This window comes from Phoxinus phoxinus (genome assembly GCF_949152265.1).
Source record: "Phoxinus phoxinus genome assembly, chromosome: 2".
Lineage (NCBI taxonomy): Eukaryota > Metazoa > Chordata > Actinopteri > Cypriniformes > Leuciscidae > Phoxinus > Phoxinus phoxinus.
In genome coordinates, this window is record NC_136877.1 from 51,241,367 (window position 1) to 51,258,866 (window position 17,500).

The 17,500-nt window shown below is 36.3% G+C and overlaps 1 protein-coding gene and 1 long non-coding RNA gene across 3 annotated transcripts in view; one reads left to right on the top strand and one right to left on the bottom strand.

Annotated features, from left to right (window-relative positions):
* ndrg2 (NDRG family member 2) overlaps positions 1-17,500 on the top strand; it is a 51,623-nt gene that overhangs the window by 23,354 nt on the left and 10,769 nt on the right. For both annotated transcript variants that reach the window (XM_079637274.1, XM_079637273.1), the window contains one exon: positions 526-631. In XM_079637274.1, coding sequence (XP_079493400.1) covers positions 526-631 — 106 coding nt within the window. The remainder of the gene's footprint in view (positions 1-525; positions 632-17,500) is intronic.
* LOC307011529 lies at positions 7,105-9,192 on the bottom strand. The gene is made up of 3 exons (XR_013800431.1): positions 9,043-9,192; positions 8,742-8,808; positions 7,105-8,151 (listed from the first exon to the last, which is right to left on the bottom strand). It is a non-coding gene; the product is annotated as an uncharacterized lncRNA (long non-coding RNA).

Genomic DNA, 17,500 nt, shown 5'->3' on the forward strand with positions numbered 1-17,500 from the left:
GGTAATGCATGAAATTGTGTTATTTTGAATTTAATTGGAAAAAAATATGTGAGGAATGTGCTTAAATTACAATTTATTCTTGATCAAATCTAGTCATTTGAAGTTAAATAAAATAAAAAAGTACAAAAAATATCCAAAAAAAAAATCCATTCAAAAATGATCAAAAAATGAAATAAAATAAGCTTTCTGAAAAAAAAAAAGAAAAGATGTATAATTTTAAGGCTTCGGGTCATTTTGATGTGTTACAAAGTGCGAGGGAAGGATGAGGGTTAATGTTTTTCAACACCATTCACAATTTTTTACTATCTATTCTTTAGTGTGAATTTTCATGCATAATAATGATCAAAATATTGTTAAAATGAGGTTTATATCTAGTTTAGCATGTCACACGGCTTGACATGTCATGCCAGCTACACATTATTAATCATGTTTCATTATAAATGCATGAGTGTTGTTTTATTAAGTGTGTGTGTGTGTGTGTGTGTGTGTGTGTGTGTGTGTGTGTGTGTGTGTGTGTGTGTGCAGGAGCACAGTGTGGAGACGCCTCACGGTGTGCTTCATGTGACGGTTCACGGCGCCGGGAACGCTCGCAGACCGGCCATACTGACCATACATGATGCGGGAATGGACAGTAAGTCTCTCACACTCACACTGACTAACACATTACAAGTGACGCGAGTTATGTAATCAGATTACTTTTTTTAAGTAACTGGTAAAGTAACGAATTACTTTTAATTTTGCAGCAAAATTTCTGAGTTACTTTTCAAATAAGTACCGCAAGTTACTTTGCTTTCATACTTATTGACTGACAGCTCCTGTCCTCATGTTGAGAGGAATCGGGAGTAAGTTGTAAGATGGTTTACGCGACAACGATATGATAAAGATGGAGACGTTTTTCCTTTGAGTTTTCCGCGTACAGACGACACCGTTATCAAAACATTCACACGGATCCGTAAATACGTCTAAAAACGCTGTATTCTGCTGCCTGGCCACTAGATGGCGATGAAACACTACAGACTGAACACGTAATACGCCTGTGCATAACGTCATCGTCTTCAGAGATTCATGTTTTTGTTGTTTACACGGAGACTGGCTTCAAAAACGTGCACTTTGAGACCCGTTTTGAAAACTTTGCGTTGTCAGGCACCAAAAACGCCGTTGTCGTCTTCGCCCAAAACGCATTAAAAGTTTTGCGTATTTAGTTGAAAGCGGTGTCGTGTAAACAGCGCCTCAAATGCATTTACTCATCTCACACATCTGCACACAAATGTATCGAGTATTCCTGAAAATTTATAAAAAACGTGAAATGCAAACTAAGAATATTATGCAAACCGCCAATAATTAAATATTTTAAGTAACTGAAAACTACTTAATGCATTTGATTTCACTTTATTAATATTCAATGTCTTTGCTGCTGACCTTCGATCCAATACAATTATTAGCAAAAATGGCTTTAGATGAACACCACGTGTTTCTTTTTCTGTTGTTTGTTTGTATTATTGATGAACAGTTTAATAATCCTCTACTGGCCTTTTTACAGCGTTTTTAATCGTTTTCGCGGATCCGTTGGACGGGGATTGTTTTGACGACGTTGTGGTGTGTACACAAAAAGGCAAAGGAAAAACGTTTATGTTTTTAGTGCATCATTGTCGTGTAAACGTACCCGTTGAACTTCCTTCCTCTGCGATCTGGAATGGCAGCACGGCTGAAAGGTTTGTTTGAGCGGCGCCCTCTAGTGTACAGGAGTCAATCTGCATTTCCTTCAGCCTGAGGATTATTCAGTTCACTCTCAGTATAAACGGCCTTTACAATTGCCAAGAATATAACTTTGTTATTAAAAAAACAAACAATCAGGCCTCAGCCAGGTGAGAAAAAGTAACACAAAAGTAACGTAATGCATTACTTTCCATAAAAGTAACACAATGATTTCCCCAACACTGCTGACAGAGAGTTAGACATTTTATTTTTTTAAACAAATAACACAACTTTGGTTTTTGCAAAACACACAATCTCCACAGTTGTACTTTTAAAGAATACAAAAGAGCTTAAAAAATATTTTTGTTCGCTTAATTACACTTGCAAATCATCCTTATACATCCAGTTATAAACAGCAATACTTTCTCCAAACAAGCAAATATAGATTTAAGGGAACCTTCTTAAAATATGAGAAAAACAAATGACTGATCACTTTTAAACCTGATTCACTGATACTAACAGATTCACAAATGCACATTTCAAATCAGGGTTTTTCTTTTAATATTATACTTTTTTTTTTAGTTTTTGATGCCACTGACCTCTAAATATGATGTTCCCTTTGCGATTCTTTAAAATCTTTAAGACTTTCTTCCTTATCAAGGCTGCATTTATTTGATCAAAATACAGTAATGATGTGAAATAAAGAACTGCGTTTATCTGAAATATAACTCTTTTCTATTATTATAAATGTCAATCTTGATCAATTTAATTTGTCCTTTCTGAATAAAAGTAATAATCTTGTTTTCTTTTTTAAAGTCTTACTTTAACCAAACTTTTGAATCACGGTTTCCTAAATATATTAAGCAGCGAAAATTAGTTTGAACATCAATAATTGTGCTACAAATCAGAATTGTTTTATATTAGAATGATGATTATTAATGATTTCTGAAGGATCATGTGACACTGAAGACTGGAGTAATGAAAACTCAGCTTTGATCTCAGGAATAAATTAGTTTACTATATATTCACATAGAAACAGTTTATTTAAATCGTAATAATATGTCAAGTCTAATTAAGTCAAGTCATCTTCATTTATATAGCGCTTTTAACAATGTAGATTGTTTCAAAGCTGCTTTACAGTAATAAACATATAATTTAAGGAAGATTGTTTCGGCTTTATGGCGGTTCTTGAATAATGTTACTTTCCAGCTAAAGTTAGGTTTAAAGAAGTTTTCACAAAAAATTACAAAATTTCACAATTTTTACTGTATTTTACTGTATTTTTTATCAAATGAAAGGGTGAGCAGTAGAGACTTCTTTCAAAAACACAAATAAGTAACATTTTTAATGTGTATACTATCTTTTAAGCTAACCGTAAAAATATAATACAGTAATTATCTCATTACAGGCCAGTTTTTAGTAAGCAGAATAAAACGGTAACAATATTACAAAATTCTGTAAATGCTGCAAATCAAACAATTGATGAATCATGTCTTAAAGCAAGGGTAGAAGTGACGACAGAAGTGAAGCACACACACATTCTGGATGATTAAGCTTGTGTTCCTCCAGATATGCAGTAAAACTGCCCCAGCTGTTGAGGACGCTATTGTTTGCAGCGCTGAGCGAGAGGGGACGGCGCCGTGTAAACGATCCCTGCGAAGTGAACGGGGATACAGTGGACAACTCGCGCGGGTTGCACCGCGAACACCGCGAGATTACAGGCGATGATCACGTGCGCGCTCTCAGTCTGGAGTTGCACTTCACACCGTCCGTTCCTCCAAACGCTCTGAACGACGAACACCCGGAACTTCCTCGCGCTGACGCACAGGTTTCGCGAGTTTCTGACGCCTCCCCCGTGACAGATTCCCACAATGCCACTGGCGTCGTCCTTGTGTACGAAAGACTGGTGAGGATTTACGCCACAGAGACGCGTTTTGTTCAGATAATCGACCCAAGCATGCGTCTGCGACGTGTCGAAGTTATATAGGAGAATGTGTTGGTTCCAAAAAGCATGATAAGCGTTTCGACTGGAGGATCCCCGACAGGGAGACGGCCAGCTGGAAAACATCTCGCGGCGATCGTCGATCGATGTGGCGTTATTCAATCCTTCACTGAACACCAGAGTCACGAGGAGCGCGAGGAGACACACAGATCTCATCCTGAAAACACACACACGGATGTTTATAAGAGAACAAACACAGGCTTTTTACAATAGATAATAAAACTGTAAGGAGCCACGGATGTTTATAAGAGAACAAATACAGGCTTTTTCTACATTATAATAAACATGTAAGCAGCAATTATGTGGTTAACACATCAACATCATTTGTATTTTGTAATTAGGAATGATTACTTCACAGACTATGATGATATTCAACATTATTTATAGCTTTATAACTTTTGAAAAATTACCTGAGGAAGTTTAGTTGGAGATTAGACAGCCTTTTTTTCAAGTTTCAAAGTAATATTACAATTTTATAATAATAATATTTCTCATAATAATATTACAATTTAATTAATTTAGATTCATTTAGATTTAGACGAGTTTTAAAAAGTTATAGTTTAGATTCAGTACCGCATTTTGCATTTTGTATTTAGGAATGAATACGTCAAAGACTGATATTCAACATTATTTATAGCTTTATGATTTTTGAAAAACATTTTTTGTTGAAGATCGGACAGACTTTTGATCGACCTTTGTAATATTAAAATATTCTAATAACTTTAGTTAAGTTAATCACTTATTAAAATTATTTGTTTTACCAGAAATGTGTTAAATATCTGATTAAAACTGCAGGATGAGTTTTAAAAAGTCATAGTTCAGATTCAGTCCCGCATTTGCATTTTGTATTTAGGAATGAATACGCCAAAGACTGATATTCAACATTATTTAGCCTATAGTTTTATGATTTTTGAAAAACATTTTTGTTGAAGATCGGACAGACTTTGTTATAAATAGCAGTGTGTGAATTGGTTCAAAATGGCTGTACGTTTATGATTCACCTTTGTAATATTAAAATATTCCAATAACTTTAGTTAAGTAAATAACTTTAAAAAAATTTTTTTTTACCATATCCAAATGTGTTAAATATCTGATTAAAACTGCAGGTCGAGTTTTAAAAAGTAAATTTTCAATATAATGTAAGTTTATATGTCATACTTCAGATTTATTAGACTTTCTGAATTCATTATAAATTCACAGAAATGAATATGAGTTTACCTGTTTAGTTGCTGCAAGCCTCGACCGTTGAGCGAGTCTCTCTTTCCTCTTCAGCGATGGAGGATATATTGTGCTGTCAACGGAAAATGTGTCAAACTGTTTTAACAGTTCTTCTTCACTTGTTTTTGACATCAGCATTTACTGCGATGTACATACACCAGTGATCAAGCGTCTGAGGTCAGAAAGTGCTTCAATGTTTCTGAAAGAGTCTCTTCTGCTCACAAAAGCTGCATTTATATGACCAAAAATACAGTAAAACATTTTAAATTGCAATGTTAAACCGCTGTTCTATGTGAATATAGTAAACTGTAATGTATTCCTGTGATCAAAGCTGACTTCTCAGCATCATTACTCCAGTCTTCAGTGTCACATGATCCTTCAGAAATCAGTATAATATGATGATTTGATGCTCATGAAACATTTATGATTATTATCAGTGTTGAAAACAGTTGCGTTGCTCAATTTAATGCATCATCGATGGACAAAATTACTTTCTTTTTAAAATAAAACTCATACTGACCCTTACATTTTGCACAGTAGTGAAACATTATTCAAACCTCTATTCTGATTGAGTCAAATAAAAGATAAATGATTTATTACTAAACTAGCTCTAACTAAAGCTTTTACATAAGCATAATACTTTGATGTGAATAAGTTAAGATGAGAGATTGAAGATAATATGATTATGAGGATCCAGATCTAAACTGTAGGGTTTATTTGTGCACTGTATTTGAATACAGCTTTACCTGTGTGCCGTTCTCGAGCTCCTGCAAATGAGTCTCGATGAGTCTGAGCTGGACTTCAGAAAGCGTCACTGGACTCATATTTTCAGTATATGAGAGGGGGTTCAGATTTGTACAATGCTATCGGCGTCTTCTTTATCTAGAAGGATTGCAAAGACGCATTTTTGTTGGGTAATCCGCCCGAGCCTGTTGACTGTTTTTGTCAAAATCATCCGAGAGAATCATCTGTCTGTGATTTAAATTGATTATAAGCATATTATAGATCGCTGACCGGGATAATCTTCAGGTTGATGGACATTATTCAATCCATCACTGAACACCAGAGTCACGAGGAGCACAATAATAACCACCAATCTCATCCTGAAAACGCGTAGATCTGCACAGATAACTTTATGAAGGTAATGCACGAAAGTCTAAACTCTAAACCGTGCAATAATTGCAAATCTCTTGCTACTACATCTAATTGCCATTAACAACTAACCATACATTGTAAACAATTCCCACATATTTCAACGTAAAAACAGTTGCTGCTAAAATCAAGTTGGGTGTATAAGTCATTTAAACTCAAACTATATTAAACTGACTTACTAAAAAATATGTGCTGAATCATGCGTAACTTATAAAAAATGAGTTTAAAGTATATTTAAAGAAAAGTAAGTTATTTTGTTTACAGTGTACACATTTACACATCACAAAACATCTGAGTATATCGATACATTTTCTGAATTCATAATAACAAAAAAACTTGTGTCAGTTTATCAGTTTAGAAGCGGTTTAAAGTGTGTGTCTAGACGAGTTTCACCTCCTCTTCAGTATTTCTGGCTGTGAAAGAGTAAAAATGTGTGACATTCTTTAACGAGGTTTCTTCTCTTGCGAACGTTAGTGTGTTTGACGTCAGCGTTTCTGCAATGTAGACTTCAGTGTGTGATCATTCAGCCTGGTGGAGTTTAACCTTTTATAACTAATCAAACTCTTACTAACTATGCAAAGCATCCTTAAGAAAAATTATGTATGTAGAATAAAATGATGATCAAACAACAGATTCTAATATCTGAGCAGATGTACATTTGTTCTGTGTTCAGATTCACTTTTGTGTTTGTTGAGCTCGTGCGAATGAAAGAGTCCCGTTGAGTCTGAGCTGAAGTCTATAGCGTCTCTGGACTCATATTTATTGGGTGGAAAATACGGCCTGTTATTTTTTTAATTTATTTTTAATGCACCGCAAATGCGTTTCTTGCCATCAAGCTCAATTTAGTTGCAGTTTTTGTATCTTAGAGATTCTGTTCTCACATTGAAAATGAGAATGAAACTCATTGATTTGAACACATTGATGTTAGAAAATATCCTGATTTAAATGTCTAAAATAGATACTTTTGGCATCTTTGTATATCATACTTTAAAGGTAATCAAACTAATTTCACAAAAGAACTGAGATGAGACATTAATGGATTAGGCAGATACTTTAATTAAAAAAAGCGACTTGCATTGCATTCAAGCTATACATTCAACAAGTTCATTTTATAATACTGAACTATAAAAAAGAAAGCCTTATTGAGATGCTAAGCATGCATTTAGCATGTAAACATGTATTAAGCATAGCAAGCAACATGTCAAGCCTCATTTAGTTCTTCTAGATTGTTTGTCACAATTAACAATTACATAATATTTGCCTTTCCTACATTTCCAATCATACACTTAGTCTTGTTGATACTGTTAGATGTTGGAAAGGAAGATTATACATGTTTGCATTCGACTTAGATTATGGTGCTTTTGACAAACATCATTTAGAGATGAAGTAGAACTTGACTATTTTCCAAAGTTGTAAATAAAACAGATTATTAGACTACATTTTACATGAAAATACCATTTCATTCTTTAAACTTCCAAATGAAAATACAGTAAATGATTAAATAAATCCCACACACATTGAAGTGCACATGCCTTAACATCTGCTAAACTGTCTACCGGCTGCAGGCCGGACCTATGGATGGTCTAACGCTAGTTTGAGTCACATAGTGAACAGGAAAACAGTTTTTTCCAATGACCTCACAAGACACAATCACATAACGGTTCACAGACTCGACTGGATCCCGAACTTCACACCGTCCATTTCTTACAGCACTGTGAACCCTGTACACCCTGAACTTTCTCCTACTGATGCACTGGTTTTGTGTGACTATGAAGCCTTGTCCGTTGCAGATTTGTACAACGCTATGGCGATCGCTTTCAAGGAAGAAGGATTGTGAAGGTTGTCTGCCACATAGACTCTTATTTGTTAGGTGATCTACCCAATCGTTTAACAGGCTGGTGTTGAAGTTACTTGGGAGCACATGGTTATGTTTAAAGTTATTATACCCGTTGGTATTTTGAGATCTCTCACAGGGAGATTGTACCCGGTTAGAAAAAAGGTCTGAAAACACCTCCGGTTCATTGACGTTATTCGATCCATCGCTGAGCGTGAAGAAGAGCACGAGAAGAACCGCCGATCTCATCCTGGACACAGAAGAGAGATAAACCTACAGATTCACAGTAGATAAAAAGATAATCAACTATTTCTTAAATGTAATAAATGCATACGTAGGTTGTTACTACTACAAACGTCGTGACCGACAAATAGGAATCTCGCTATAGAGCCAATCTACTTAGAGTGAAACTAAACGAGCCAATACACATTGGCGTGCAATCATTTGCATCAGCTGGTCAGCCTTTACTTATTAATGCCACCACTTTGCTAAGTGTCATGACATTGCTTTTCTGTAAGCTTGATTCACTGTAACTGATAATTAGCAAATTTCATAATTTTAACTTTAATTTGATGATGACTTTTAGCATGTATCAGATCATATTAAAGCTGTTGGGTGAGTTTGGAAAAGTAAAAAAAAAAAAAAAGGTTTCTAGTCCATTTGGTTCAAAAGTTATAGCAGATGGTTATTAGCTTAATAGTTATTTACTGTAGTTCTCACACCGCCACCAGTGCTTGGCTGCTAAACATACAGATTACAAACCATACATATTTACAGCATACATCATAAACCAGATCTGACACTTCATTTTAACATAAAACTAAGTCACACAATAGTTACCTGTTCAGAAGTTGAGCAGAGCACTCGTGTATAATGCACGTCTCGGTTCCCTCTTCAGGATTTTCTGCTGTGAAAGAATAAAGAAAGTGTGAAATTGTTTTAAGAAGGTCGTTTGTGTTTGACGGTAGCATTTACTGCAGCGTTTCAACCAGTTTAATCTTGTATAACTAATATAACTAATACTACTGCTCAGTGTTAATTTTGACATCAAATATTGATTTAGTTTTCAGATTAAATGTCGGATTAATTTCTAGACTATCTGCCTTCTCGAAGCGATCAGTCATCCGTTGTAAACCGGTACCTCGACTCCTCTGAGAATGATCCAGCAGACACAGAGACTGTGCAGAACTATAACTTTCTCAAGTTTAATAAGACAGAAGGCTCATATTTATACACAAGATCAAGCAGAATCATGTCCAGTCCATCCAATCATTCTCAATGATCAACCCCTACCATATATGGCATATTAAGAAATATAATAATGAGCATGTCTTGAGTTCCTGTTTGTGTGTGAGTGTATAAGTGTGTCCATGATGTGCACATAACGAGAAGAAGTTACACAAGGGCATATTAGACAAGAATTGCCAAAAGTGGCACCTAAGAAATAAGAAAAGATGAACAGTATACTTCAAGTTAATTCTATTAAGTATGCTTAAGTAAAGTTCAAGTATATTTTAAGCATACTTTATGTAGTAAGTATATTAATGTACTAGTAGTAAACTTGCAAATGTACTGTTTTAATCTACTTGGGATTAAAATTGCCAACTTTTTAGTGTATAAACGTATACTTTAAGTGTTTTTGCAGTTTACTACACAACTAGTTTACAAGTACATTTCTTCGTTTGTACTGCAACTGTACAAGTGAACTTATTAATATACTGATTGTTTACTAGTTACTTGTACCACTTTTTTTTTTGTTTATGAAAGTATACTTTATTAGTTTAGTATTGTTATACTGCAAGTGTACTTGTAAGTTTGCTTTAAGTGAACATCACATAATACTTACAGTTTATGATTTTTATATTAGTTTTGCACTCTCACTGCACCCCCAGTATGTAAAACTATGTGAACAAAAGTTTTAAATAGGCAATCAATCAAAAGGCAATCAATCAAAAGAGAAGCCAAGTATACTTAGAATATTTAATTATACTTTTAAGTATATCTCAAAAGATTGAGTACAGGCAAAGGCCAAATATACTTTTTTTGTCAGTACAAGTCAAGTATACTTTTAAGTATATTTCAGAGAAGTACATAAAAAGTAGAAAGTATACTTTCTTATTTGTAGTTTAAAATATATAAGTATAGCACGCCTAAATAAACTTTTTTTTTTTTTTTGTACGGGTATTCTTTTGACTAAAATCAAATGACACTTAGTTTTAGCCATATTTTAGTCATCTGAATTGTTTTGTCTAGTTTCAGTCGACTAAGGCCTCACAGACAGGGTTTAGATTAAACCAGGTATAGGCCTTAGTTTAATTAGGTGTTTTAAGTAGCTTTTATAAATGTGCATTAGAAAAAGAAAAAAAAAAACATTACTGGTGTGCATCTTTAAGACAAAATTCCTATTCCCATTTATTTCAAATCTGCCGGCAGTCGCGAGCAATCTCCCCCTCGCATTCGTCACGGCGCCACTGAGTGTAAAAGTGTGAAAGACGATGCTTGAATCTCCAGGTATGTCCCTCTTTGGCTAATGTATTTTCAAGATGGAGGCGCAACATGGCTTCCGCCATTTAAGCGAGTCACTCCTATGTACTCTGAATGGCAGATTATACGCTTACGAGAATACTTGATTAGTTGGTGGAAGTAATTACAAATGAGCACATATAATTTTGAAAGAACAAAGTGTTTTTTTTTTTGCGAAGAATCAACTTAAAAAATGACACAGTGTAGCTTTAAAGTTGGCATATCGCTCATTGTTCTTAGCCTGGCTAACGTGACGTGGTCTGGGAACCACATGTTAATTTTCCCGTATTTGAGGCGTGGTTTACGAATGCCCAGAGCCGTTTATCGGACGCTACGAATGTCTATCAAATGCGCCTGTACGTAACTCATAGCCAATCGTTTCAATTATACCAGATGACGTATGTAGAGCGACAGAAATTCGACGAGGAAGAAGACGATGGGTCATAGATTTATGTGTACACGATGGCGTTTAGCGACTATTGCCGTCTGTGCAAGACAAACATGTGGGTCGAAGGTAAATCTGCAGTGCACATGTTGATATAAACAAACTGCTTCAGTGTGTCACATAGACGTCGTCATCGTCTTGCTGCTCCCTCCCTGTTCTGTGATTGATCCCCTCGCTGAGGCGAAAATCTGATCCATGGTATCCAGGCTGCCTAGCAGCGTGAATACAATTGCGCTGCGCGCAAGACAGCATGGGGACACCCAGGCTACATTGTTCTTGTAATCCACTCTGATGCTGAGAGCCAGAATGAATAGGAGTGAGAGAAGACTCAGATAGCAAGCAAACATTGAAACTAGGGCTGGGGTAAACGATTATTAATAAAACGATTAGTTGGGGGATTATTTTATCCATTAGTCGACTAATCTAACGACTAATTGGACGCTTAATATAACAATTAGTTTTATGTTGCTCGATTAATAAAAACCCTGGCCTGGACATTGCTTGGCTCTGTTAATTGACATTGGCGAACTAGCGTACTGAATCATGATACTATAAGCTGGCTAACGTTAGTCTAACGTTATGTATTTGACTCGTAAACGACCACAGCATGAGTTAGCTAACGTTAGACAGATACAATTACTTTATTATTTATGACAGTAATCATAAGTAAATAATACATTGAAGGCTACATGCTGTAAAACGCAAATATTGAGAAATATTGCTTAAAAATAAGCAACCTTCTATGCACACATTATCATATTATTATTATTAGTAGTAGTATTTAATACATGGAGATGTAGCTAAATCTATTGTACAGTAGACTAATATCATTATTTCTGTCAAGTTAAACCGAACTTTTATTTTGATGGGTTGCCGTGAAGAATTGAGTTTCTGTGTGTGTATGATATGACGATAGTTTTTCTCGAAACGGTAAAATGCTCATGAAGTGACTCTCAGACTGGCTCTGGAGATGAGTTTCATCATGTCATCATATCGTGAGGCAGCAGAGACTGAAAACAGCGCGAGCGTCACTCGTTCTTCAGTGTGTGTGTGTGTGTGTGTGTGTGTGTGTGTGTGTGTGTGTGTGTGTGTGTGTGTGTGTGTGCGTGCGGTAAATGAAACCGCACGTCTGCGCCATCCATTCACACAGAGACAAGCAGAACATGCAGGGTCAATATTTAAATAGTCTTTTTGCAGTTTAATAGCCTACACACAGACACTATATCATGGTATAGGCTACAGTGCTCATAGTAAAAAAAGTTAGTCTTGAGCCCGCGCTTCGATAAACACGGAAGCGACAGAAAGCAGCGCCTATTAGTGGGTACCGAATATACCCGGTAACGTTACTACATAAATGCTGGTACCATCACATTTTCAGTAGCCTACCGATCGGTACTTTGACAACACTATTGGGAATTCTGTGAAGAGGTTGCTGTTTCGGTCTCCCGCGTGTGTGTGTCGAGCTGTACCTCCGGGAACGGTGCAAAAAATAAATAAAGAAGTGTTGACGAAAAAATATGACGTCGACGTCATTTTGACGTCGAATCGTCGACGTCATCGACGCGCCACTACAGCACTAATTGAAACAATGTTGAGTCAATGTTGATGTGTCAACGCTGCCTGCATTGAATCAACATTAAGAAGTGATGCTGGTTTAATATCACTTTTGTATGCACATTTAATGTTGAAACAATGGTAAGATTTCAGCAAAAAAGAAAAAAAAATTGGTAATACTATTGAACCAACATTACTGATTGATTCCACATCACTGATGTTGAATTAACATTGAAATTACCAAAAACAATGAATGGTAATGTTGATGAATCTTTCAATCGATGTTACAATGTGATGTTGATTCTAAATCACTTTTGTTGAAACATTGCAAAAACTGAAATGGAATGTCAACATAAAGCAATGTTGCCATCTGAGTTAATGATGAAGGAACATTAAAATTTCAGCTCAGTGGCGGCGCCTATACCAGCGCCACACGCAACGCGAGTCCCCCATTAAAATAACATTCAGATCATATTCCAACATTTCATCATGTTGAACTAAATAACATTGATTAGTTGTATGTACATTTGCTCACCTGTCTAACGTTAATAAAGCACATGCAACACTCGCGTCTCTGTCAAGTCGAAGTTAGTCGCGGAGCTCTCGGCATCTCGAAAGATGTTGATCTTCGTTTAGTCCTCTTTTTGTCTCAAAGTCTGCTTGCCATGGTCCATATTGTTTGAACAATACAACAACAGCGTGAGCGTCCTGCTAGGCATAACCCAGTTGTCCACGTCTGTCACCATGGTTACTATGGCAGTTCGAGCGGAAACTGAGGGTAACGCGGATATGACGCCATTGACTGGCGACTCCCTCACCCCCGCTCACACGCCCCGTTTCCTTGGTTAAAATCACAATTTTATCACGATTTACAAATAGTTGGAAATATTTGGGATACTGTAAGTAATCAACTAAACAAAATATATAGCATTGGCCTAGTGGTTTTTGGATATTTTACTGCAACAATCCTACATATTGTACCTTTAACGGCCCATAAAACTCGTACATCGGCGGCCCATTCGTTTTGTTTTGTTTTGCTTAATTGGCAGCGCTGGGTTAGTGTCGGTGTAATGCATTGATCAAAAAAAGAAATTCAGCTACACTTCAATGGTGTGTCCAAAAACCTTTTACAATATAAATGACACCTTTCTAGCAGTTCAGTCAATTTATTTAATTTAACAGTTTAACACAAACAATGAAAAAAATATATAAAATAAAAATCTTAATAATAAAAAAAAAAACATTTACTTTCTGAAGTCTGATGTCATAACTGCAAGTGGTCCAACGGTTCAAGTTTTCAAAATCTGTCTTGCATCAGACAACTGCCTCTTTTCCTGTGGGTTTCTGAAATCTGAAGAACAAGAGCAAGTCAATTCAGTTGTTTTTTTCTAAAATCTATTATCAATTCAGTATATAACGAAAGGAGTATGGCAAGGTGTCCAATCTTTCCAGTTGAGTTTAACTCTAGCCCTAATTAAACACACCAGAAGCAGTTGAAGCAATATTAGCAAATGTTTTATGTAAGGCAAGTTCATCTATATGGCACATTTCATACCCAATGACCCAAAGTCCTTTACCCAGAAAAGGAATTAAAATAATTACAGCATATGCATAAGAAATAAAAAATAACCTGAATAACTAAGTTTGGGGTACCCCTATCTGGGGTGGAATAAATGGAGAGTCAGGCTTGCAATTTTACACTAGACACTCCCTGTGTCTCAATCTCCATACTATCCATGTCAGAACTATCCATCCTGAACAGTATGTGAGATTAAAACAAGTGTGTCCCAAAGAATAGTATGTTGAAGAGAGTATGCCAGAAGACCCCCGGATGCTCTATTTCTGCTGGATTTTCGTAGTGTGGACCTCTGCTCACTATAATAGGCTAATATTACTCACAATCCACTGTGTTTGGATGAGGATCCAGTTCAGAACTACAAACATGAGTAAAAAGTGTTCAGAAAATGATGGAGGATGCAGAAATAAAATACAGTACAACCAGTCGGACGTATAGTGGCACAGAGCTCATTCAGTAAATGCACAGCTAAACAGAAGTGTGTGAGTCTGGATTTGAATGTGACTACTGTAGGAGCACATCTCATATTGTGTGTTATTCCAATCTTGCACATATTTAAATTCAAAACTTTGGATGTAAACAGCTATACATTGTTAAAAAAAAAAGGACAACATGTCTTCACTTTCTTCCACTATAGAAGAATGAAGCCAAAATATATCAGAAATAACCGTTGGCATCTTGCTCGGGAAATGGCCCTCGCGATCCTCCTCCGAGTTCACACTTTCATCACGAAGGTGATTTATATCGTATTAAATCGTGTAACGGTGCTTTGACCGAGACGGAGGGAAGTTAGCGAGTGAAGGGGCAAGACAATTTTGGACTGCAACGCACCGGAAACCATTGAGCATTTTTGCCATTAGGCAAAGTTTAGTTGCAGTGTTTGCATCTTGGAGATTCTGCCTGTGAAATTTACACCGTACCAAAATTACCACAATTGTACCAAATGAGAATAAAATAAAGTGACGTGTCTCTATAAACAAGACTTCATACATCCTGTAAAAATCCCCCAAACACCAGCTGATCCAAACACACTTCAGACATGATGAAGGAAAGTGACATTAGTGACACGTTTGAGACTCTTGATCTAATCAAATGACGGTTAAGGTGTGATTCTTAAGAGTCTAAAACAGCTACTTTGCATATCATACCTCAAACATATTTAAAACATTAATGCATTTTGCAGATGATTTTATTATAAGTGACTTACATTTCATTCATCCAAGCTATACATTTGATCAGTTCATTTTATAAACCCAAACATGTGCTCTAAAGAGAAAGCTTTATTGAGATGCTTCTGGAATTATATCCACTTTAAACATGCATGTGGTGTTTTTAATTAATGGTTTAAAAACAACATTTCATTCATATAATTTCTCCTGCGATGATACTTTTTAATAGTAGCAAGGGTATGGTTTTCTGCCCTTTTCAATCTGTTGACCGTGATAGTGCACAGGTAGATTTTCAGGTAAGTTTTGCTCACATTCAACAGTTACATAATAATGTTTGGCTGTATAGCAACTCTCAATGATACACTCATGTGTATCATTCTTTTTGCTTTTAATAAAGTACACTTGGAAGAGCTTTGTACTTTTGTAATAGTTTTGCTCTGTATTCTTGCCAGCGCCATTGCATATTTCTTTTACATTATCTATTGTGTCACTGATGAAGGATTGTACTGGAGTTCTTTCACAGAGAGTATTGTCCTCTAGGTATTTCACCCAAACAGTTTTATCATCGGTTTGAAACCCAGCTGGGAGAATGTGTTTTCGCTTGAACTCTGCGTATCGGTCATTGTACTGATCCGCTCCATCACTGAGAGCCAGAATGCAGAGGAGCGAGAGAAGAGCTGATCTCATCCTGACAACTAGAGAAAAGAGCAGGGTAGGAAGGAAGACGTTTATTGAGAGAGTGAACACCAGCCGTGAGACCAGAAGTGAGTCATTGGAGGACTAACCATAAACACACAATTTAAGAAGATTATTACTTCTGCTTTATACTGAACAAGCCTTCATCCATGAACACAACAGCTAAATACCAATTATCAGTATATCTACACATTAGACACATTAGACAATGTTTCAGTCATTTGATTAGGATGCAGGTTTACCTTTGTGCAGTTCTTGAGCTGGTGTAAATGAAGAGTCTCGATGAGTCTGCGCTAACGTTCAGAAAGCGTCTGTCGTGTCTGAGACGATCACTGGACTCTGATATTTATTGAAGGATGGTGTGAAAAAAGCACCTTGTTTCTTGGAAATGCATCGCAAACATTTTTTTTCAATAAAAGTGTTGCTGCATCTATTAATAATATAGATGGTGTAAAGGCAATGAGCTCTTCACACTCAGTCCATGTGGTTAACACTTGATGAGTGTGTTTAACTAGACAAACAGAGGCAAAGTGCAGGAGTACCAAAATAAACACATACAAAATAAACTGTTGAATTCGCTAGAAGTTTCTATTATTGCATGAGTGTTTAGTAACTGAAATGTTTGCCAGAAGTGAGCTGGTTCTTTTGAAATGTTTGATTAATTGAAAGAAAATAAGTACAAAACAAATTAAATCCAGTCATTGTTGACCGGGAACGCCACAAGTGTGATATTGTGCCATTATGTACAAGTTATTTCAAAACAAACTTCCTGGTTAAACATTAATGCACACTAGTGTGATAAACAGGGCAATTGTTTTTCCATATTTTGTTGAATATTGATGAATTTATCCACAAATAATATATTTGTTTCATTCAGTTGCATTAGCTCAGATCAATGATGCCTACGATCAATCAGATCCAAAAATAAATATAAACCTGTGGTAATTGAAAGAAAACAAGCTGACAAAAAGATGTAATCCAATATTTGGTGATAGGTCAAGACACTTTAGTCACTTTAACCTCGGGTCAAGTCACTTTAACCTCGGGTCAAGTCACTTTAGCCTCGGGTCAAGACACTTTAAAAAAGATACTTTAACCTCGGGTCAAGTCACTTTAACCTCGGGTCAAGTCACTTTAACCTCGGGTCAAGACACTTTAACCTCGGGTCAAGACACTTTAACCTCGGGTCAGGACACTTTAACCTCGGGTCAAGTCACTTTAACCTCGGGTCAAGTCACTTTAGCCTCGGGTCAAGACACTTTAAAAAAGACACTTTAACCTCGGATCAAGTCACTTTAACCTCGGGTCAAGACACTTTAACCTCGGGTCAAGACACTTTAACCTCGGGTCAAGACACTTTAACCTCGGGTCAAGACACTTTAACCTCGGGTCAGGACACTTTAACCTCGGGTCAGGACACTTTAACCTTAGGTCAAGACACTTTAACTTTGGGTCAAGACACTTTAACCTCGGGTCAGGACACTTTAACCTCGGGTCAGGACACTTTAACCTCGGGTCAGGACACTTTAACCTTAGGTCAAGACACTTTAACCTCGGGTCAAGACACTTTAACCTTGGGTCAAGTCACTTTAACCTCGGGTCAAGATACTTTAACTTCCGGTCAAGTCACTTTAAC